Source organism: Natator depressus, chromosome 9, assembly GCF_965152275.1.
Source record: "Natator depressus isolate rNatDep1 chromosome 9, rNatDep2.hap1, whole genome shotgun sequence".
In the NCBI taxonomy this organism is placed as follows: Eukaryota; Metazoa; Chordata; order Testudines; family Cheloniidae; genus Natator; species Natator depressus.
The window spans coordinates 63,908,236-63,932,072 of NC_134242.1; the positions used below are offsets into that span (position 1 = coordinate 63,908,236).

At 52.4% G+C, this 23,837-nt stretch overlaps 2 protein-coding genes across 5 annotated transcripts in view; one reads left to right on the top strand and one right to left on the bottom strand.

Annotated features, from left to right (window-relative positions):
* The first annotated feature begins 96 nt into the window (after window positions 1-96).
* Window positions 97-6,514, top strand: LOC141993552 (aryl-hydrocarbon-interacting protein-like 1). Its single transcript, XM_074963101.1, has 6 exons — window positions 97-777; window positions 1,749-1,928; window positions 2,528-2,716; window positions 2,940-3,116; window positions 3,830-3,971; window positions 4,981-6,514. Exons 1-6 carry the CDS (start codon window positions 553-555, stop codon window positions 5,883-5,885), a joined length of 1,818 nt encoding a protein of 605 aa, XP_074819202.1. The 5' UTR covers window positions 97-552; the 3' UTR covers window positions 5,886-6,514.
* Window positions 6,515-9,277: 2,763 nt separating this feature from the next.
* DRP2 (dystrophin related protein 2) overlaps window positions 9,278-23,837 on the bottom strand; it is a 52,418-nt gene continuing 37,858 nt past the window's right edge. For 2 of the 4 annotated variants that reach the window (XM_074964414.1, XM_074964413.1), the window contains 13 exons: window positions 23,397-23,471; window positions 22,577-22,778; window positions 22,150-22,235; window positions 21,543-21,700; window positions 21,058-21,224; window positions 19,847-19,958; window positions 19,164-19,300; window positions 18,699-18,764; window positions 17,543-17,608; window positions 17,108-17,251; window positions 15,966-16,203; window positions 15,614-15,734; window positions 15,023-15,159 (listed from right to left, as the gene is read on the bottom strand). In XM_074964414.1, coding sequence (XP_074820515.1) covers window positions 15,023-15,159; window positions 15,614-15,734; window positions 15,966-16,203; window positions 17,108-17,251; window positions 17,543-17,608; window positions 18,699-18,764; window positions 19,164-19,300; window positions 19,847-19,958; window positions 21,058-21,224; window positions 21,543-21,700; window positions 22,150-22,235; window positions 22,577-22,778; window positions 23,397-23,471 — 1,709 coding nt within the window. Of the gene's footprint in view, window positions 12,520-13,406; window positions 14,194-15,022; window positions 15,160-15,613; window positions 15,735-15,965; window positions 16,204-17,107; window positions 17,252-17,542; window positions 17,609-18,698; window positions 18,765-19,163; window positions 19,301-19,846; window positions 19,959-21,057; window positions 21,225-21,542; window positions 21,701-22,149; window positions 22,236-22,576; window positions 22,779-23,396; window positions 23,472-23,837 lie in introns of those variants that run through there. The other 2 variants (XR_012641040.1, XM_074964415.1) reach the window with 2 other exon arrangements.

Here is a 23,837-nt window from a genome sequence, read left to right on the forward strand (position 1 = left end):
TCCCTTTGCCAGCTGGAGACTGATGGCAGCAGAGCTCCCTAGAGCTTGTCAATGTAAATGTGGTGGGTACTGCAGCCTTGCCTCCTCACTCAGAGAGCGAGCTAGGTACAAGAGGGACCCTCCCAAGGGAAAAGTGGGAAGCTGCTACTGTGCTGTCAGTATGGGGGATTCCCACCCCATACTGGGTAGAGCCCTTGTGAGGTGGGAGCTTTCTCTAATCCCCGGTAGATTAGGGAGACCAATCCTAGATTAACCTGGCAGGGGATTAGAAAGGCAGTCCAGTCAGCAGTTGTCAGAATGCATCACAGAGTGTTGGGTGGGAGGGTCTTCTGTACCACAGGGGAAGACAGAGGGGTAAGGAAGTATAGCAGACAACAGGGCCACTCTGGCTCTTTAAGGTGGTTACCATACAGCACAGTTCTCTCTGCTCCTGAAGGGCAGAACTCCACCGAGGGGAAGTCCAGGGAGAAAAGGCTTCAGGGGGCAGTGCAGTCTCCGCCTCATTCAGGGTGGGCAGCTTTAAGCCAGGATGCAGTAGCTAAAGACTGTTAGATGAGCCACAGGAGGAAGAAAACTCATCCCAACGGACAAGAAACACTCAGGTCCAGGAAGAGAGAGAACAACAGTGGGTGTGACCAGCAACCGAAGAGGGGAGGAGGGAGATCTACCAACAGCTTCAGCATGGATGAAATGTACCTGCTTAACGTGGAAGGAGTCAAGAAAAAGATTTTACATGGAGGCCGTGGGGAGCTGCCGCAATTCAAAGATGGGAGCAAGGTAACTACTCGCAACAAGCATCTCAAACTGGCTGAGCAGGGATAGAGCAGGTCAGATGTTAGCCCATGCCCTCGAATGACAGCCAGTATTGGGTTCCCCAGCAGCTGCCTCCCAGGCTCTCCGGCTGTAGATGGTGACTCAGAGCCCTTATTACTGAAATCCTCTGTGCATGTGTGTCTCCTTTAAAAGCACCCATAGTCAGAAGTGACTCTAAAAATAAAAACAGCTGATTTCTTTTCTCATTGAGTCCAGATCAAATTAGCTGAGTTTACCTGGTGGCAGGTTTTTTTAACTGCCAGAGCTGCAGGCGTTGAGATTCCAGCTGTGTTCTGTCTGCCTCCTTCATCGACAGCACTAATAGGTTCTGCCACCGGAATCCAGCTGACAGCTTTGTACGCTGTAATCCAGCTCAGGCTCCTGGAGCCACATTAGCACAGCAGACAGAAGAAACAAAGGCGCTTGCCAGTGACATCCACAGCTAAGGGATATATGTAGGGAGCAGATAATGGGAGTAATGTGGTGCCATTTGTGTGTGTGTACATATAGCCAGCGTTCTAAGCCTCTAGCAGTGGGACCTAAGGGTTTCTTTGTGGTTCGCTTGCAATAACCCTGCTATGAAGTTTGCATGCTATATTTGCAGGGCACTGCTGTGAGGAAGTTCACTCTACTGGAGCCCTATTTGAGTGGGGTTAAAAAGGGGTATTGGCAGAGAGCAGCTGTATATAATATGAATAAACAGCAGATGGTGGAGTTACTCTGAGGCCTATCCCTTCACCCCATGAGAGCAGCTGAGTGAACTAACACTAAGCTGGGGTCATGGTCACCCCTTCTCAGTGACCCAAGGGTGGGATGGAGCCAAGATTCAGGGTGGAGAGGGGAGGGAGAGAAGGCTACTTACTACTCCAGCGACCTGATCCCACACTGTCACGCTTGCAGCTGACCCACTCTGCACTTGTCTCTCTTTGGTGCAGCTCACGTTCCACTTTCAGACGCTAAAAGACGACTTTGAGCGCACGGTGATAGACGACAGTCGGCAGGCTGGCATCCCCATGGAGATCATCGTGGGGAAGCTGTTCAAAATTGAGGTGTGGGAGACCTTGCTAACCTCCATGAGGATCGGAGAAGTGGCGGAGTTCTGGTGTGATGCTATTGTGAGTGACACCCCCTCTGGCTGGGAACACCGAGATTTCAGACACTGACTGACAGACAGACAGACAGACACACACACACACACTCTGCATGCTCAACGCGTTGACACCAAAACACACACAGGTACCAACACTTAGACGTGTGCACAGCCCACAGGTACATTCTGGGCAGGATCGCTCGGGCGCTGGCATACACACACGTCCTGCCCCCACTGGGAGCTGGAGCACTGGGCTGCTCAGTCCAGCAGCATGTCTTCCCTCACCAAGTCCTTTTATTCCTGAGGTTTAGTGGGTGCAGGTTCTAACTCTAGGACAGACTGAAAAGCCCCAGCTCAGCCCTGTAGGGAGAGGAGCCATTTATTTCTGCTGTAGCAGGCGGCTGCTTTTACAGTATTCCTGGCCCTGCTGTCTGAATACCTAACCCAGATGCCAGGTCCCAGGCCTTAAGCAGGGGGTTTAACCCCACTTCCTCCCTGCTGAGAGCAAGTGCCTCCTATTACCATCTCACCGCATCTGCTCTCACTGGCCTCCAGGCTAGGGGGAATGTTTTGTACATGTGCTTGAACCAAGGTGCCGCCTCCCCCCCACCCCCCATGTTTCAGCACACAGGCATGTACGCGCTGGTCTCCAAGGGCATGAGGAGGATTGCGGAGGGCAAGGACCCCTTGGAGGGGCAGAAGCACCGCTGTGGGATGGGGAACATGTTCGACTACCACAGCACGGGCTATGCGGACCTGGATGAGCTGCAGAGGGCCCCCCAGCCTCTCATCTTCATCATGGAGCTTTTCAAAGTAAGGCCCGGGCCGGGGGAGGAAAGGCAATTGGGGTGAGCGAGAGCAGAGTCAGGACAGACCACAGCAGCCTGTTCTAAGTGGCAATGCTCAGCGTGGCACAGCCTGGGCTGGTAGTCCCTCTGGGGCAGAGGGGAGCCCTGGGCCCAGCTCTCCTGGGTGTGGTCTGAGGAGCGTACATGGCCAGCAGTGTGAAGGTCTGTTCCCTGCCCACACACACCAGGTGGACGATCCCTCGTCCTATAAACGGGACACCTGGGCCATGAACAAAGAGGAGAAGCTGTCGGCAGTGCCCGTGTTGCACAGTGAGGGCAACCGGCTGGTCCTGCTCAAGAGGTACCAGGAAGCAGCGGTGAAGTATCAGGAAGCAGTCATCTGCCTGCGGAACATCCAGGCCAAGGTGAGAGCCACCCCGCCCGCTGGACACCGCAAATGGGGCGGGGGGGGGGGGGCTGGGTTGGGCGGCGGGTCAGCACTCAGCTGGAGCAGGGACAGCCACCTCCTGCTCTGGCTTCTTGTGCCCAACCCCACAGCATTGTTACGTCATGCCTAGCACCACTTCCCTCCTCTGCTGAGCCCGTACCGTCTGCACAGGCCTGGCATGCAGCAGGGAGCTGGCTGCAGTGCCCCCCATCAGCAGCCAATATGATTCTTAAGATGACAACAGTCACACCTGCCTGTCGCTGTGCTCGCACCGGGGATCCCTGCGGCTGGGAGAACTTGCACTCCTAGGCCTTCGCGGTGATGTTTTCAGGGTACAAAGTCCTGCAAACTAAATGAAAGCAAGTAGCTGGGAAAGGCCACTTCTGGGCTGTGGCCTCCAGCAAGGAGGGGAGCCAGAGAGCTCCAACAGCGGCTCTTTGAACGGCATACTCAGCCAGATGGCTGAAGGTCATGCATGCACTGGGGTGCTCCCAGCAAGCACGCTCCATGCTGACTGTTTCACTTCAAGGGTAGCTACTGCCCTCCATTTACCACAGCTTGCCTGCAAAGCCCCCACAGGACGCACTCTGTCTCTTTCCTGGCTACAGGTGCTCTGTCCCTTTGAGAGTTCTCTGCCCAGGCAGAGGGGTCTAGTGTTTTCACGCTGCACGTTGCTGGTTTTGTGAACAGGAGAAGCCCTGGGCTGAAGACTGGTTGAGCCTGGAGAAACTCATCACGCCCCTTGTGCTGAATTACTGCCAGTGTCAGCTGGAGCTGGGGGAGTACTATGAGGTCTTAGAGCACACCACCGACCTCCTCCAGAAGAACAATGGTAATCGCCCCACTGGCCTGTCCAACCTTCCACTAGGCTCCCAGAGAGGGGCTCTTGTTCTCATGAGACTCTGCACCCAGCGCTCCTGTCACACAGGGGCTTCCTCCCTGCTGCCAGTCCCCTGAGAGTTTGTTTTCAGCTGCTCCCTTCGATGGCTTCTGCTCCCTTCCTCCAGCACTTACATTTACGTCCAGAAAGCGTTTCAGGGGCGGACCTGCTAACTGGAGGAGTATTGCTTTCCATGGAATTCAAACCCAGCCGGAGCACAGCTTGAACTAGGTCCATAGAAGGCAGAGTCAGTGATGCAAGCGGACATGCTAGTGCAGAGTGGCAGATTCAGGAATAGGCTGGTAGCCTTCACTCTGGCTGAGAGTTTGAGTTGGTCACTGGGTGTTTTCCAATCTCTCTCATCTGCTGCTTTCCCCTTGTGAGAACTCTGTCCTGGAAAGGGAATATTGTCACAGCAGGTGTAACATCCTGTGCCACTCACTGCCACTAGATCCGCAGGCCCAGAGCTTAGTAAGATTACAGAAGCCAGACTTGGACGATGAGAACATCTCCAGTTAGGCTATGAAACCTTCACGCTTCAGGCCATGAGCAAACTGGCGGTTGACAGGGGCTACTAAGAAACGCCCCCCAGTGGGCAAGCTATGCTTTATTTGTCCCCTCCGAGCTTTCTTGCACCTTCCTGGGAAGCAGCTGTACTGGCCAGACACTGACACAGGACTAAATGGGTGCTCTGGCAGTTCCTACATTGGAATTCTACTGCGTGGCAGTGAATTCAATGGGAGCCAAGCTGTAGAGCGGTGTAGTACTACAATGCCCTGCTGCGATTACTGTAGGAGGGAGCGGGGCCTAGATCTTTGCTCTGGTACAGCCCCTTTGGGACACTCAGCACCTGCAGCAGGTGGCTCCTGTGGCCCTCTTCTGCAGGCAGGACAGTGGCACGTGATGGCCAATAGGGTGAGAGAGGAAAGGAAATAACCCCATGCTTCTCTGCACTTGACAGAGAACGTGAAGGCTTACTTCAAGCGCGCAAAGGCCCATGCCGCTGTCTGGAATGAGGAGGCGGCGCGAGAAGACTTCCTGAGGGTGGCTCAACTGGACCCGTCACTGGCAGCAGCTGTGAAGAAAGAGCTGAGGCTGTTGGGGGAGAGGATGAGAGAAAAACGTGTGGAAGATCGGCAGAGATACCAGGGCCTCTTCCAGCAGCCTCAGCTCAAAGGGGCAACAGAAGGGAAGGGACAGTGGGGAGGAGACAGGAATGCTGGAGTTGGCAGGCAGGAGGGAGGAGATTCTGGGAAAGATAGAGAGGAGACAGGACTGGGAACAGAGAGCTCCACAGCCAAGGAGGAAGAACAAGACCAAGGGATTTCTGGAGCAGAGGCGGGTACCAGAGAGACAGGACTTGGAGAAGAGAACACACAGGCAAAGAGGGAACAAGGCCTGGGAGAGTCTGGGGCAGAAACAGGACTTGGGGAAGAGAGTGCCAGAGCAGAGAGGGAAGAGCCAGGGAAAGGACCAGACCAAGGGAATTCTGGGGTCGATGGCAGGATGGAGGAGACAGGATCGGGAGAAGGGAACATAAAAGCAGAGAGGGAAGAGCCAGGGGAAGGAACAGACCAAGGGAATTCTGGGGTTGATGGAGCAGGGAGAGGCCAAGGAAACTTGGGGACAGAGGAGACAGGCCTTGGAGAAGGATTTTCCAGAGGAGAGACGGAAAGAACAAGCCAAGGTGATTGTGCGGCAGGGTCTCATAGCATTCAAGGCCAGAAGGGACCACTAGAGAGAGGCCTTGGAGAAGAGAATGCCAGGGAGAGTCATGGGGCAGGAGCCAGAGAAAGGAGCTCAGAGGCAGATGAAGAATGGGGAGGGAGAGCAGAAGGATGCTCCAGCACGAAAGCAGCAGGGTAGAGCTCCGGGGAAGGGGTTGGGCCTGGGGCAGAGAACAGCAGGCTGCTTTGAGATGAATGTTGAGAAGTACAAGTTGCTTCCTTGCTAACACACTGGAGGGAGGTCAGCGCTGAGGGACAATGCTGCTGCTCACGAGGGCTGCCTAGGCAGGCAAAGAGAGGTGGGCAAAGGGTCCCAGCCACTATCAGTGTAGTGCAGGACAGCAGAGAGCCCAGGGAGGGAAGTGCTATACAGGGGGCCCAGGGCCAGGCTGAGATGTGGGGGACTAGCAGGTCCAGCTGGGCTGCTCTGTGAGTAGTTAGACTCTGGCCTGAACGAAGAGCCCTGGCTCAGTGAAAGGTGACTGGGCATTGGCTGGAGCTCTTTGCCATCTGTATGGTGCAGGCTTCCTCCCAAACCCTGTCACTGCTGAGCCACCAATGCAACCGGGATCTGACCACGTAACCTCAATCAAAAGTGCAGGAGCCAAGGCTGCCAACTTCATCTTCGACCTTCTGCTTCATGAATCGGCCCGACGCCTCATGCACCTGCTCTCCCAGCCTGCCCTGTGCTCCGTGTTCGAGCCTGTGCTCACCCTGTGCTGAGTCAGCAGTGCTAACCCCTGTAATGCTTCCTGCTGCTGAGCTTGCTCCCTGAGAAATAAAGTGTGTTCCTGGCAAGGCTCTGGCAGGATTCTTTCCCGGCTATGATTGGTATCTCTGAGCCAGCAGGCTCCCAGGCTGCTCCGGAGACCAAGAACACTGCTGGCCCCTGAAAAGCTTTACTTTCCCTGCATGGATCTCCCCTTTGTCCCAGCCTCCCAACCAGCCCCAGGAGGGGGTTATTTATTAAAACACAGACAGGAGCAAGGCCATCTGCCCCCCAGAGCTCACTGTCTGAAAGGGAAAAAAGAACAGGAGTACTTGTGGCACCTTAAAGACTAACACATTTATTTGAGCATAAGCTTTTGTGGGCTAAACCCACTTCATCAGATTCATGCAGTGGAAAATTCAGTAGGAAGATATATATACACACACACACACAGAGAACATGAAACAATATGGGTTGCCATACCAACTATAACGAGAGTGATCAGTTAAGGTGAGCTATTATCAGCAGGAGAAAAAAAACCTTTTGTAGTGATAATCAGGATGGCCCATTTCCAACAGTTGAGAAGAAGGTTTGAGTAACGGTGGGGGGGGAGGGGGAGATAAGCATGGGGAAATAGTTTTACTTTGTGTAATGACCCATCCACTCCCAGTCTTTATTCAAGCCTAATTTAATGGTGTCCAGTTTGCAAATTAATTCCAATTCAGCAGTTTCTCATGGGAGTCTGTTTCTGAAGTTTTTTTGTTGTATTATTGCGACTTTTAGGTCTGTAACTGAGTGATCAGGGAGATTGAAGTGTTCTCTGACTGGTTTTTGAATGTTATAATTCTTGACTGATCACTCTCGTTATAGTTGGTATGGCAATACCCATTGTTTCATGTTCTCTGTGTGTGTGTGTGTGTGTATATATATATCTATCTTCCTACTGTATTTTCCACTGCATGTATCCGATGAAGTGGGTTTTAGCCCACCAAAGCTTGTGCTCAGATAAATGTGTTAGTCTCTAAGGTGCCACAAGGACTCCTCATTCTTTTGCTGATACAGACTAACACGGCTACCACTCTGAAACCTGTCTGAAAGGGGTGGAGCTCACTGTTTTCACTTTGCCTTTAGGGCAGAGTTGTGGGGGAGGAGTGTATAGGGAGCAGCAGGCAAGAAGGGGGGAAATTATCCTCATTTACTGGTGTAATCCATGGGACCAGAGGCTGGATTCAGAGTGGGAAGCAGGATGGGGAAGTTATTAGTGTCTATAGGCCTCTGATCTGCCCAGAGCTCCGTCTGCACTGGAGTTCAGCACCAGCAGGTCAGGACCCAGTTCAGCTCCCCCTTTTTCATATGGTGGGAGGGGGCTCCCAAATGCTGTGACTGAACTGACCATGGGAGGGGGCTTGGGGAAGGGAACAGGGGAGGCCCCTGTAGAAGTACAACCAGGCCTGCTGAGAGCTCATGCTGTTCCACCATTAGTAGCAGAGACCTGGCTTCTGCCCCTTATAAATTAAGCGGGAGGGAGGGAGGGATAGGCTGGGAGTTAGCGCTAGGACTAGAATCCAGGAGTTCTGTCAGCCAGTCTCTGACCTTGGGCAAGCCCTTCAGCTCATCTATGCCTTAATTCCCTCATTTGGGGTGTTGAGGCATAATCAGGAGTGCTTGTAAAGAGCGTTGAGATTCTCAGGACAATATGCCTGGACCTGTTAGGCTAAAGGCAACTGAAAAGCCAGTTTCCTGGCTGAAAGAGTAGAAGGCTAGGTAAAACAAATAATACCATCCTGGAGTCACTAGTGCCCAAAGTGTGTTTTGGAGTGGAGAGATAGAGAGGGTTTGGCAGGAGGAGGAGAACTCTCTTTCCAGGGTTTCCTGTCTCGTGCACTTGGGATCCCCTGTTTGTAAGCTTCTTCCACACAACAGGCAAAGAAAAATCGTCTAAGCTAGGAACGTGGGACTTTACAACTGGAGCCATGGGTTTTAGCTATTTTTAAAAATTGAGCAGATTTTGTCAACAGATTTCAGAGTAGCAGCCTGTTAGTCTGTATCCGCAAAAAGAAAAGGAGGACCTATGGCACCTTAGAGACTAACAAATTTATTTGAGCACAAGCTTTTGTGAGCTACAGCTCACTTCAGCGGATGCATGAACAGAGTTGAGCTACAATCAGAGAAGAGCCTGGAAAAACAGGCACCTCCTTTATGTAGTGGCCCCTTTGTGTATCCAGACTCTTAACTACTTGCTGCTAATGACAACATTCACATCTGCAGAGCCAGCAGTGCCCTGGGAGAGGGAGCTGGATTCTGGTCTGGCCTCATTTCATATACAGAATTGTTAATGAAGTTCCCATTGCTGAGCCATTAGTCCTGGCAATGATGCATGAGCCAAAGAAGAAGCGAGCTCTGCTTCCAGATTCCAGGGTGAGTTTGTGGCACTGGCAAAGAGGAAAACCATCACTTGTAAGCTTAGCAAATTTGGTCTGGAGTAGGACCATAGCCACCCACAAGAATCTGAGTAGTGGGTCACTCATCCGAGCATCCTTTGCCAGGTTCTTGCAATAAAGGGAGCAGAGAAAGGAGGGGATGGATGATTGTGCAGTAACATACTCCAGTCCTGAGGGAAGTTGCTTTCCATACTCTGGCACTTAGCAGTGGGATGCAGACAGGGAAGCCCAGAATGGCAGCTTCCCAGGGAGAGAGGGAGGGGAAACAACAGAAATAACAAGGCCAAAGCACCAGCTAAAGTATCAATATAAATACAAATTTATTCTCTTTTTCTAAAGCAGAAATAGAGAGAAGCCAGTGAGGACAGCACCACAGCAAACAGTACCCAGAGTTAACTAGTTTGTTCCCTTCCCAGCTTTAACAGAAATCCTGAACTCACTTATGCACAATACAATCTTTGCTTATAAAGAAAACGTCCTAGAGGTTCGGCCGGTTGGCCTTGGCTGTATATTTACTTACAGTGCAGAGCTAGCTCAGGGAGAGATCTCTGATTCTCTACAGCTACCCTTTCCAAAGTGAAAGAAGGCAAAGCAATCAGGTCTGAGCCTCAACACATAGGAATTAGGTGCCCAAATACCTTTGAGGATCTAGGCCTCAGTGATTAAGGGAAGGAGCTCAGAGGAGGTACAAGAGAAAATGGAGGCCTGTCATTTTATAGCTAAAAACCTCACTAATTACATTAGTGTATCAGGTGGTTTTAATCAGGGCCTAGATTAGCACTCACAGCAAAGAAAGCTCTGGAGTGCCGCAGAGCCATCGTGAGATGGGGAGCCAAGCCTGGGCAGGGGAAGAGGGAGAATGCTGTAGATAGGTCTGAGACTGGGGAATGCCCAGGAACACTTGTATTCACCTAGGGCAGAGCACAGGGGACTCCAAGGAGCACCCAGGGTTGAGGGTCTAGTAAAGCAGTGGGACCCTTCAGCTGCAGGGGGTCCCACTCTCTGGGCTTATTGCACTGTCAATAACTATCAATCATTTTGTGTTCAGATGGAACACTAAGACACTAACCCAGGCGCTCAGATGGGCAGTGCCTTTGGGGTGTTTCCATCTTCCTCTGTAGCATGAGGGCATGGGTCACTTGCCAGGATTATCTGGGGGTCTCGTTTAATCATTTCCCTGATAGTCCAGGGGTCTCGGGCACTGGTGCACCTCAGTCCTTCTGTCCTCTGCCTGTGGCATGTCATAGTTTAGTGTCCTGTGATACTTGGCCTAATTCCAGTTGCTGGGTTTTGTATGCGGGGGCTGGGGTGTTGGTGGCTTGTGATAAACAGGAGGTAGTGGTCCCTTCTGGCCTTAAGCTCTGTCACTGATCATGCCGGCCACCGCTCGAAACCAGTTGGGGAGATGAGCAGGCCCTGGCCTCTGCTCCCCAGAAGGGAGATTTCATGCAGGGAAAAGCAACGACTCCTGAACATGCTTTTAGAGGTGCCTTTGCCCGAATCTTGCCTTTCTCTCTCATTCTTAGCCACTTCCCAGTCTCACCCTTCCACAGGCAAAACGATATCCCTGCTAGCCCTTCTCCAGTTTGCTAGCAGAGGGAGCCATCTCCTGCCCCATCCCACAGCTGATAACGGGTGGTTCCAATCATCACTGCAGCAGGACTCTCCGCCTGGGTCTCCATGTGGCAGGCAGCCTTGGAAGCCACAGGCCATGGTAGGAACAAACCCTTCCCGGCTCTCCTAGCACTAGGGCTAAGTGGTTTGTGCCTGTGAAGCATGGTGGTAAAGCAGATGAGGTGAACACCACCTGTCTGACTTGCTCCTCTCCCTTAGGGCCTGACTAGGCTAGAGAGGGTGCAATTGCGGTTTCCTCTACTTTTCTCCTAACCTCTACCTAGAGGGAGAAGTGCAACAGTTTGGTCTGGATGAATCCAAAGCTGCTCCTCCCTGATGGACTGGAGCCAGGGGGACCAGCACGGAGCCTGGTGTGGGTTGGTGAGATTCCCAAGGGCAAAGCCAGCAGCAATTCTTCTGGGGAACAGCAACTACACAGGGTGCTCTCACTTTGTCAGGGTCTGTGTCTCAGGCAGTCCCATCCGTGAGAGCTCTCCCCAGCTTCCGGCAGCATCACCCAGCCTGAGCCTTCTGCACTGGTCCCAAACACAGAACTTGCAAGACTTTCTCTGCAGAGACACGTGCTCCTCCACTAGACTGGTCAATCCCCACTCATGAGTGGCTCCAGTGCTCCCACTGACGACATTCCTGGCAGAGAATGGGCCACAGCAATTTCCATCGCGGCAGCACTGAGAGAACATTGTGTTGCTCCTCACACACAATCCACAGCCTTCTACAGCTGCCCTAATACAGGACAAGTCACCACATTTGGCTACTCAATACACATTAATCCTACTGCCCTACATGCTACAGTAAGCTTAATACTGCAATCCACAGCGCCTCCAGTAAACAGCATACTATAGCAATCCTAGCAATCTACAGTGCTTCCAATATACCTCACAGGACAGCAATTCACTGGGCTATGAAGAGACACCAAAATCCACAGGACCTTTTACTACACAACATCACAGATCACAGGAACTCCTATGCACAATGTACAGTGTACTACAGCAAGCCTCATAATCCACAACATGCTGCACCAAACAAGATCCACAACATTACACAATATACCACCACAAAGTCAGTATCACACAGAACCTCCAAGACACCAGAGCACTCCCTCAAACCTAACACAGCACTCTGAAGCGCCTTATACCCACCCCACTGCAGCCACCCTACCAGGCCACAATACGCTACTGCAGTCCTAACACCACAGTCTTCTCAGCACCTTCAATACACAAGAGTAAAGAGCAAAGCAAACCAGAACTTTTCCAATGCACAGCTGCAGCAGTCAGATCCCCACAACATAGGTTATTTTGACTCTGGAGTTCTGTGATGAGCTCCCCATATAATATGCCTAATGTCATCAGCTTTGGAGAATGTAGCAACCCTAACACACACAGTCTGCATACGACATTCCACGCTGTTCTTCATAAAACTTCCTATTATGCCTCTATTACACTGCAACCTTATTGCCTTGCACCTCACAGCCCCTCCCCGCCAAGATAGAACATTCCACCCCATTCCCAGGGTACCTTTCCCCACTGGAGAACATGTTGCAGCCCCCCAGCTCTGCAGTCTTCTCAACCATAACACTTTGCCCCAGACAACTTTCTGGAGCCTTCCAGATCCAAGTGTTCCAGAGAACACGTTGCTATGCTACAAGACACAACACAATCCTGCATGCTTGCAACACAAGTTTTGTACACACACACACACACACACCCCATGCCAAATAGTCCCCTCATTTAAGGAGAGACCCCAGTTGTACCCTCTGGGCTCCCAAACCAAACAGCTTCCTGGGTTGCAGCAAATGGTCTAGGGGCCCTAGCTCCAGATGAAGAGGGAGAGATTTTTAGAAGCATGATGGAGCTCACCAGAGCACAGCTCCATCTCCTTCCTGATATGGCTCTGGCCGGTGCCACAGCCTCACAACATCATGTCCTGATACATCACAATGGATAAGTGTCACCAAGAGATGTGAGCCTGCCCATTTCTCTTGCAACACCCTAGAAGAAAAGGAGCACATTTACCTACCAGACGTAGAAATGGTAAAACACTGGAATGCGTTATCTAGGGAGGTGGTGGAATCTCCTTCCTTAGAAGTTTTTAAGGTCAGGCTTGACAAAGCCCTGGCTGGGATGATTTAATTGGGGATTGGTCTGCTTTGAGCAGGGAGTTGGACTAGATGACCTCCTGAGGTCCCTTCCAACCCTGATATTCTATGATTCTATGAAATGGAGGAGAGCCTGCCGCATGGGATGGAATTGCCAAATGGGCATAACAAAGTCGGTGAGCAGCCAGGGGACCAGAGCTAAAGTCTCTAACGGCCTCAGGAGAGATGAATACGAAGAACCCACTAGACACACGTCTTTGTTGCTGGGATAATCCCCCATTGCCAATGTGTCGGGATTCAGCTGATAGATCGGGGCCACCTGTTTTATTTAGTTTAATTTTCCATCCTGGGAGGAGCTGGGGCCCCTTATTATAACTATGGGAGGGGAGGTTGTTCCAGCCCTGACCCCGGTGTTACAGTGACAGACAGCTCGGAAGGGAAATGAACCCTGGATTCGCATCCTAGTGCCACTAGTCAATCCCACTGCACTGAGATCACCTAGTGGGAGTTTCTAGGCCAGGGGCAGCACAAACCATTCCTCTGATGGGGAGTTGTAAGAGTAAATGATAGCACAGAAGGTACTGTCCTCTCAAAAGCAGATGCTAGAATAGACCCAATGAGTGAGGCGGAAATTATCACTGAACAAGGTATTAGAATTTAATGCGTGAGTGAGTCCATGATAGTATTTAAGTACATTTATATATATATATATATATATATATATATATATATATATATATATATATGGTAAATTAAACGCTAAGGCTCTCTGTTATAAAGCTCCTCTCCAGATAAGGCTACTAGCTGGGCTGAAGCTGTATTATTAACTCCTCCCTTCCCCCTTTCGCCCTCCCTGCACTGTTCCCACTAGGCAAGCACCCCCAGCCTGGACCTGGAGATCTCGGGGTACCAGGCAATTGACAGAGTTCAGTTAGTCAGACTCGCAGCCTTTGGCAGTTAACTAAAAAGGTATTAAAATAGATACTCGGAGGCTGTTTACTGTCCAGTTGCTGCGGGAGCATTAGGCTGCCTGGTGCCCAGCAGGAGGCTGTCTGGGAGCAGAAGAAGCCCACACAGCTGAAGTGAGTCAAGGCTGGGCTGGGCTCTGCCATCCCCTGTAGGTGATTTCCTTACCTTACCTTTCCTTACAAGGAGGGCGATAGTTTGTGACCAGCGAGGGAGGGGGAAGTCTCTGCCTGTGTGTCATGTTCAATACCATCTCAGGGTTTCAGTTCCTGGGTTTCTTTTGAATGCTTTATAGAGTTCCTTAAAACCAGACCCCAGAACACTTGGGTTGGAACTGGCTGGTCCTCATTCAGGATGGCTCCAGCCAGCACTCCACAGATCCTGCAGTCACATTCCCACGTGGCCAGTAGCCGTTCCCCTGAGATCTTGTGTCGTTGGTGGACTTCATGGAGGCCATTCCACTGGAGTGCCCCCAAGAGGGTCTGAGGGAAGCCCATCCCAGGAGGAGTGAGAGGGTGAGAGGTGTGGGAGGAAAGCAACCAAGAAGCTGGTTAGACAAAGCCTCTTACCCTCAGGAGGTGTTAGATACGGGAGGTCACACCTGAAAGAAAAGTCAAGAGGTCATGAGATGGAATTTGGAAGCCATCTTGGTTAGAACTATCACATCAATAAACTGAGTGGAGGAAGATTCGCCAGAAAGTTCTCCCCAGCACACACACAGGAACCCCTGGTCTGTTGTACTGGAGCAGGAAAGGAGGTTCACATGAAGGATTATGGAGCTATAACACGAGATTAAAAGAGCAGCCATGTCCAGTAGCTATTAAAGAGGCATTGCTCAAGCAATAGCCCAGTGTTAGAGGTGCTAAATCCCAAGCCCTATCCAAAGACCATGCCGGTGTTGTGAGAAGAGAGTGGGCCATTCAGAGTAACACCAGCTACTAAACATTCCCAGCTGAGAATCGGCTTTTTCTGAGTATCTAGGAGGACATGAGTGATTTCTTCAGATATGTGAAGGGGTCTGGTCTTTGCCGCCTCATTAGGGTGATGGGTAGTGGCTCCAGGCTGGGATGGAGAGAGGGGAGTTCTTTCAAGGTGATCAGATTTAGCGATACCAGGAACCTGATGGAGTCAGGTATGTTCCTTTTCAGCAGCAGTGGAAACCATCTGGAGCACAGGGCTCCCGTGACTGATGTCTCTCTCCAGGGCAGAAGGCTGCCCCTATGTCTGGTTGCACTCTCCTGGGCCAAAGGCTGCAGTTCTTAGCAGTTGCAGAGCTTTTCCACAGTTAGGGGGAATTCCTTCTCCTCCTCCCAGAAATCTATGCCACCACAAGTCCAAGCAGCTCTTTGGCAGTGCGTGACTGCTGGGACCCAATTGTTGCAGGATTGGCTGAACGAGGGCTAGGGCTTCATTTGAGCCAAGCAAGACACTCATTTTAGAGAGGAGTAAGAAACCAGTGAAGGGGATTTTACTCCAGTACCTTGGGAGTTGGGGAAGGCACTCCTCAGTTTCTCCATGATGTCCTCCAAACACAGACTGACATCCCGTGCCCTCGTCTCCACCTCATCTGGGGAGGGGTAGAGAAAAAGCAAAGCTGTGATTATAGGCATTTTTCAGAGATTTAACTCCTTACTGATACCAAGTAGGCTAGATCCACAAGGCAGGACAGTGTGATCAGGAGACAGGGCAGGGACTGGCAGCACTGCAGACAGATGCCCTGTTCATGGGGCTAGGCAGTGCACGGCTGCTCATAAAGCAGACGGCTGGAGAACCTAGAAAGCAAAGATCTGTGTTTCATAGCAGGGCAGACCAGGAAGGTGACGGGCTGGTGACAGCAGAGCGACTGAGTGCACTGGACACTCCAGCTCTCCACTCTGATCAGCAGATGAATGGGCCTTTCTTGTAGCACAATGACCCACCCATATCTTGGCATGTCACAGGGAATGGGGATGAGGCCCCAGGCAGGTGACCGGGGCTGGCAAGGGGCACAAGAGATCTAACATCCAACTCCAGAGCCTCACCTGCAGCTTCGGTTTCAGGGGTGTTGTGCTCCTTCTCCCTGGGCTGACTTCCCTCCGACGGATGGGGCGAGGAAGCCAAGGAAGAGGCCGCAGAGCCATTGACGTCCAAATCAGTCGGTGGCTGGAAAGAGAAAGGAGACATCATGAAAAAGTTTTCTGATGCTCCCTGGTTCCACGTTCCTCCTTCCTTGTCGTTGGCCTGCAACCTTCTGCACATCCATTACCAGAACCTGCCGCCCACATCAGCCTCCCTGCCCGCAGTATTGCAGCTCCTCTCCCAGCCCCATCATACCAAAGCCCTCTCAGATACTGGACTCTGCACCATGCTCTCCATCTGATCCCTGTGAGGTACCTGCAGTAGCAACTCTCTGAGGCGATGCAGCTGGGATTCCAGCTGCTTGTTATGGTCCTCCAGGATCTGCATTCGGGTCTCCAGGCGGCTCTTGTGTTGCCGAAGGATCCTTGCTTCAGCCAGGAGCTCATCATTGTGTGGCTCTTGGGCTGATTCCGGAGACCCTTCTGCCACAGTGGGGGACTCCACTGCTTCATCGTGCTGCCATTTCAGACGTCTCAGCTCTCTTTGGAGGATCCTGCAGAAGGGACAGTCAGGATCCAAGCAGTGACTCCACCAGCTCTGGGGAGAAGACTGGAATCCCTGAACTGGCCCCCAGCAGGAACTGTGGGCACAGGATGGACAACCTGCCACCGAGAAAGCCCCACTGGGCTGATTCCTTACCACCACGTTTGTCTGAGGGCTCAGGATTCAGCATCCCCTGAATTCTCTGCCTGGCACCAAGTCGATACCTGCCCCTCGTTCTGTACCAGTTCCCAACAGTTTCCTAAACACATCAGCAATGAACTAAACTTGTGGGAAACAAACAGCTCAGCTCTGGGAAATAAGCCTCCCTCTGAACCTAGCTCTGCACCTGGCAGACGGCTCCTCAGTACTTGGGCCATAGCTGCCCAGCAATGGTGATAAATCAAAGAAATGGGAGACAGAAGAGACCTACAATGGCTTGTTCAGCTAGTACCTAGGTCAGAACAAAGCTGCTCCCTGCAGAATATTTTCCAGTCTTGCTTTAGATGTCTCAGATAACAGGGCTCCTGCCACTTCCCACGGGAGACTGTGCCACTTTAATACCACTTGCTCTCCAGAAGTTTGATTACTAGTGAGCCTACATGTCCCCTTCCTCCACTTCACCCCATTACTCCAAGTTATACTTACTGGAGCTAAACAATGCAGCTCTGTGATGTGTCCCGTCCCCTCCCAACACCTGCAGACAGTTCTCACATCTCAGTCAAGCTAGACATATTGTGCTGTATCCATCCCCATTCCCCCCAGCCCCTGCAATTGTTTCCATCGCTCCTCTCTGAACTCCTGCCTGCTCGTCCAGCCCTTGGTGAGCCGGCTAAGACAGTGTTTCTCTGGCTCCTTTCCCCTTTGAACCAACCCCAGTCTCACCTTCTAGCCATGGCTTTTGGCCACACACATACCTGTTCTCATCCTCTAAGTGGGCCAGGATTCTCTCCAGCTCCCCCTTATCCTCTGTGTTTAGGCTGTCCTCGACCTTTGGGCTGCACACCAGCTCTCTGTCTGTGATTGGGCTGGAGTGACGCAACAGGTACTGATCCTCATCCCTGTCACAAAACACCAGGAGGAGATCGGTGAGGGAACTCTAGCGATGGGAGCGCGAGTGGAAGGAACAGCTGTAGGGAGGGGTTTTTGTACAAGAGAGGCTGGTTCTGTATTGCTTAGAGCAGGGGAATCGAACTCCTGGGTACAGAGGGTGACTATGCACCACAGATAGGGCAGGACAGATAACAGAGGAGGAGCTTCTCACATGCCCCAGACAGCCAGCCTCAGTATATCTCCCCATGCAAGCTTTGCAGAGAAATACATTCAAAATATAGAGAGATGCATCAACTCACAGGCTATCGTCTGGGGACAAGCTGTCATTAAACAAGGAACAGTTCTGGCTTTCCATCTCCGCAAGCCTGGGGAAACAAAACTGTGTTCATACGTGCCCAGGAGAACCAGTGGATGTGTCTGTATGTTCTATACACCACAGTTCCTGAGGTCTCCTGCAGACGACTAGACTGGACGTCTTCTCAGCTGTTCTGCCCCCAGTGTCCCTGTCACTTTTTTTTGTTCTAAACATTTTTGTCCTTCATAGAAAAAAATTGTAAACATGGGTAGATTGTCCTGAGAGAGATGAGCCCTCCATGTGGAGGCCACCCAGGGCTCATCACAACCGAGCTGCTGTTCCATGTAGCATATGGACTTCAATCCTACCTGGAGGGTGCGGCAGTATTAGGGCACTGGTCTGGGAGACCCAGGGTCAATTCCCAGCTTCATCACAGAGCCCCGGTGTGGCCTTGCCCTAGGCACTTAGGCCCAGATCCACACAGGTGTTTATGCTTCTAAATCATTGATTTAAGTGCAACTGAAGCCTAAATACCTGTGTGGATCAGGGCCCTCATCTCTGTCCTCATCAGGTATTGGGTAATGGGGACAATAGCACTGCCCTGTCTCACAGGGGTGTTGGGTGGAACAATGCTTTATGGATTGGGAAGCTACAGCAGTGGGGCCCATGAAGTCTCATGGGACGACCTGAGGCAGCTGGCTGGGAACAAAAACCCCAAGGGGGTTGGTGAGGGTGTAACTGGCTTGGACAGTGGTCTGGCTTGTCTCTTAGGGGAAGCATGGCAGCTCAGTAGGCCTCTTCTTTAAATACAAAATTCATGAATGAAAATAAAGGTTCCGTAGAAACAGAATGGTCGCATCCCAGCCCAGATTAGCCCATCTGGGCATCCCACTCCAAAGGGGGGCCCTGCAGCTGCGTCACTACCCTTCTTCCCCTCCCAGGACCAGGGCTCCATGTTTTGGAACTAACCTGAGCCAATTTTAGCCACGATCCCTGCCTGTGAAGTGATTTTAGTCAGTGTCGCCTGGAAAGCCCCAGCAGAGGCGTGTGTGGAGGAGGTAGGGACACTTGGATTGTTGGGGTTACTTCACCCTGCAAATTGCAGAGTGAAGGCTGCACACAAGGCGGACAGGAGACCTCACTGGGCCGGCGTGTGGTACCTGCTGGCGAAGTGTTCGATCCGGGAGTGGGTATCGGCATGCGGTAACATTGGGGAGGAGGCTGGTCTGGAAGAGACACACACAGGTCAGTGAGGCTCTGTGGTTCCTTACTCTGACCTCTGACTACGAGACGCTACCCCGGTCCCATTTGGGTCTAGAAGTGCCAGGGACAGTTTGGAGAAGCATCACTCCCGTGAGGTTAAACAGGAAGCTGGAAGCAGCATCTCCACCAAACCCTCCATCAAGGGAGGGCGATGGGAATCCCAGGTCTTCTTCCAAGGCCTAGACACCAATCCAGCCTCTAGAGTGAAACCTGAACCACCTTCACCCTCTGATCCCTGCAGTGGGATCATTTCCATTTGAATTTCTGCCCCCCCCGCAACTGGCAGGTCCCCATCTGTGTGTATCTGGGGGGGCGGGGGAGGAGTATCAGACAGGACTGGTTGGTGCGACAGTAGCACTCACGTCTCACTGAAGTCAGCTTCCAGCACAGACTGGACGGGCAGGTAGCCTCTCTGTGGATGCTTGCTGAAGTACTGCTTGGACCGGAACTTGTTTTTTAGAGTCGTAGCAAAGTCCCTCATGTTCTCACTAGAGGTGGTCTGCAGAGAAACAGACACAGCGAGGCTTTAGTGAGTAAGGGGTGGGGGCATCCAGAGGAAAGAAATCCCTCAAGCCCAGCCTCAAACAGGGCAGAGGGGGAGAGTTTCCAGAGCACAGGCCAAAGATGCATGCAAGAATTGTGCAACGAGCAGGGAAGAGCACGAGCAAACAGCTGCACATGGAATCAGGAGTGTGGCTTGTCATATCACAGTGCAAGGCCATGCCAACATGCACAGTATCGGGGACTGTCTCTGCACTTTGCATGAACGGGCTGGAGGGGCAGAGCCTGTGTTTACCGTGACAGCTTTGTAATCAGCAAAATGCACTTGTGTAGGCAGCTTCCGTCACGCACAGGCAGAGCTGAACAAAACATCGGCTAAGCCATTTCTGGCACTGCACAAGGCTACCCGCAGCAGGAGGGGGGTACAGCACTGAATGAAGAGTTTCCTGCAATACCCTAGGCTGGCTGCCCTTGGCTCCCTAGCCACGTGAGACAGCGAGTGCTCAGCTCTCCCAGCACGACAGCGGGCACCCCAGCTCCGTACCGGGGTATAGTACTCCATGATGGGATAGTGGAGCTTGTTCCCTTTGCTGGCTCGTCCGGTCAGGAAGCAGGTCTGACAGATATCCACGTTGAACTGCTTCAGGCTGCGGTACCTGGGAAGATGAAGTGCAGTTAGGGAGACGGCACCAATCTTTGATGCTTTGTCTCCAAGCCTCCCGCCCCCAGGGGCTCTCAGCAGGGGACCGCTCTGCGGTAGTGTGTCTGGCTCACACCGTGTGCTCCTCACAGATTACGGCAGCTCTGGTTTTTCTTGTACATCACTGAACCTAAAGCACGACTCAGAGGCGCTGACCCATTCACTGTCCCCAGAAGCCAGCCAGCTCCTTCCCTCTCTTCCTGCAGGGACAGAGGGTCTCTCCATTTGATATTTGTGGCAGTACCTGTCTGAGGCACTGCTGATATGAATGCCCAAATTATTGACATGGAGGTCAGAGGTCACATCTAAAACCTACTGCAAGTCTAGGGCAAATGGCCTTTTCAGCACAGGTCCCAGCTGTTGACCTGCCCTGCTGGTGGGGGCCCACCAGTAACGCCTCCAGAATGGCCACAGCCTGCCCAAGTGCTAGACAAACCCGCTCCTGGCAGAGACCTCATCTCCCAGCCTCAGGGGAGAGTGGGTGAGGGTGGGGATCCCACCCCAGCCCCATGGCCCCAGCACACCCTTTTTATTTTAACATGTTTGGTGTAACTGTGGCCCTGGGTTGGCGGCTGCTATCCGCACATCAGGCATGGCCTGGGCAGCGCAAGCTTCCCTCGGATCTGCTGACAGGCCTCTGCCCTACTGGCATGGGAAAGCAGCTCAGTCTCCCTGCTGAGGTAGCCAGCTAAGGGTCCCATAAGTACCTGCAGTTGGTGCTTTGTGATTGTCTCCGTCCAGGGGATAAACATCTATCAAGTCATTTCACAGAGGTCACGAACTTGACAGCTGGGTCAGCTTTCTGTCACACCCACCCTGAGCCAGGGTCCAGCAGACCGCCTCCAGGAGACCGGGCTGAGGTCCCATTCCACACAGGGTCCCCACCCTCACCCACTCTCCCCTGAGGCTGGGAGATGAGGTCTCTGCCAGGAGTGGGTTTGTCTAGCACTTGGGTGAGATTCATCCCAGTGTAACCCCACTATCACTGGCTCCTGCAGAGTTCCCCTTGCTCCTAAACTGGCTGCAGGGACTGCACACACAGTTGCTCTTCGTACCTGAAGCCTTTGATGGGACACTGTTTGCAGACAGAGCACTTGGTTTGGTGCTTCACCTGCTCAGCAATGGTCACTCTGTGCAGGACAGCCAGCCACACCATGGACTGTGGCTCCAGGTTGGCCCATTCCAGGAACTGGACGACCTCGATCACAGGCTTCCCATTACTCTAAGGAAAGAGGAGAGAGATAGGAGCAGATCACGCTGTGAAACACCATCATGGCTCCAAGCACGAAGCGAGGCAGAGATCTCTGCTAGCCAATACCCGGGGTGGCTCCTGTTCCATCCCCGCATCTCTGTCCCTCTCCCTGCTGAGCTGGTACCATACCCACTTGAGAAAAGGCATGTATGTCACAGGAGGTAGCTCTGACACTGATCTCCCCCGGAGCCGTTCCCAGAGCTGCTGCCACTGCCTCCCTGCCCATTGGATGGACCCCTCACAGGAAGGGAAAAGGCAGAAGGATGCATTGCCACTGACGTTACTTACAAAGCGGAAGCAGCTGCGGACACTGGGCTCCACATTGCTGCCCCCAAACGCCGCCACCTCTCCCAACTGGCGCGGAACCTGAATGGCCTCATGCAGCAGGATACTGAGGTGCCGCTGGTCACACAGACCGCTGGGATTCGCCACCTGGCCAAAGAGATCTGCCGGGAGATGGCCCAGCACCACAGCAATCAAGAGAACAAGGGTGAGAGACCAACAGCAAAGAAACTCCCACTACAGTTGTACAGGTGCGTGCCTACCCCCCACCCCACGGCTGGGGATGCAGCTTTATTTGGGCAAGAGGAAGGGAAGCGAGAGGACGGAGATGAAGCAAGGCTTGGAGCTTTGATCCTGAGACTGACCCTTTGCCACAGCTGAGCTGAGGAGTTCACCCGAGTGTGTCTATATTTGCACTGCAGCATTGTAGTCCCAGCCTACTAATCTAGGAGGTATGGGATTCAGAGAAAGAGGGGGAGTCGTAATGCAGAGATTAGTCATGGTAGGAGGCTCCCATCAGGCAGGCCTCCTTGCTCAGAAACTTCACTAAGCCCGGAAGCCTCCCACTCCTGCTCTGACCTAGTTATTCCACGGACCCTGGGTGGTGACTCACACTGGAATTTCTCCTTCACCTCTGTGCCACACAGACATGCCATGCCAGTCTTGAAGGACAGCACTCGCATCTTCCCGCTGCGACCGCTGAAAAACAGAGAGGCACAACGCTGAGCCCCTCTGTTCTGCGAAGGTCGTTTTCTTAACAGAGCCCAGTCAGTGCCTGCTGGGAGTTCAACAGCATGAGCTTCCTCCCAGCAATGCCAGCTGGACCACTGCAATGCCAACTTCTTCCCAGGAGTGCCCTGCCTATGCCAGCGGGGCCCCAGCCCATGGCAGTGTGAGCTTCCTTGCAGCACTGGCCTGGCTGTACCCACCCGAGCTCCAGAAGTGAGGTTCCCCTCCACGCAGTGCCCAGGCAGTGCGCCGGCTCCAGCAGCGCCAGCTTTATGGCTTTGAAAGGAGTCAGGGAAGCTGAGAGCAGGTACCTATCAAAAACGTTGAGCAGCCAGTTGAGACTCATGTCCACGCAGAGCGGCACGTTGACCAGAATGCCCCTCTCCTCCTCCAGCCGCTCATAGAGGGCAGTCAGGCAGTGGATGACCTCCACCACGTCCATCACGCGATCGCTGGGCTGTAGCTCGTGCTCATTAAAGATTTCCAAGGCTGTGTCCAGAGTCACCAGGTCCACTGAGCAGGCCAGGGGCAGAGAAGTGAGGGATTGGAGGAGCAGGGAACAGGGAAAGGAAACATTACAGATCAGAATGAAGAGGAGAGGTATGGACACCTTCTCTGAAGACATCAGTCCCAAACACTACAAAAATACATCATCAAAGAGCCACCATCTATTTAAAAGCCACCTTTCTGTCTGGCATTCTTTCCCCTACTGTGGTTACAGGTAACAGCTAAGATCCCAGTCACTGAAAGATTACAGGGAAGCAGTGTCTCACTATTTTTTTCCGTGTGTTTACTCTGGCCATTGGAGAGCACTTTGTGTAGCGTCTCACTGCCCAGCGAGTCAGTTTCACCTCTTTGTGTTGGCCTTCCACAGCAACATAGCAGAAAAAAAGATGTGAAAGCAGAGGAAAATGGGACCGAAAAGCCAAAAGAATCCCAGGGGCTCTGACGTGAGGGTAGGACTGACCCTACCATTAACATAATTGTCGAACTTGATCAGAGAGAGTTGACAGTCTCATTGAACCAACCCCAAACCCAATCAGTTGCTGCACTCCAACCTCTCCTTGTAAGCACTGAAAGGCTCCCCAGAGCAGGAGGGCAGGAGAGGCAAGGACGGTGTCTGGTACTCACACCGCAGAGCTTTCTGGACACGGCGCAGCTTCATGGCTGTCCGATACGCAGAGAATTTGATGTTGTTCAAATCGGCTGCAAAACAACATGAAAGAATTGAATATAACTGTGGCCTGTGCATCTTCATTCTCAGCGGCAGGGAAAGGAGCACTCACCAGTCACAGACTTTGCAGGGGAAAGTGTCCTTTGAATTAGCACAGAACCCAAGCCAAAGGATGTTGTGCCAATTCTAACAAACAAAAGGATCAATCCTCCGTCAGGGACAGAAGGTGAGGAGGAGCGAGCGTGACAGAAGACAGCACAGAATCACACCAGGTCTCTGCGAGACTCTGGATCCATTATATTGAGGGGAGCTAAGCGGAGGGAGTTTTGCCACTTGTCAGGGTGCACTGGGGGATTGCTCCGAGTCCTGTCATATAAAGGGCATGGAAAGGAGAGGCT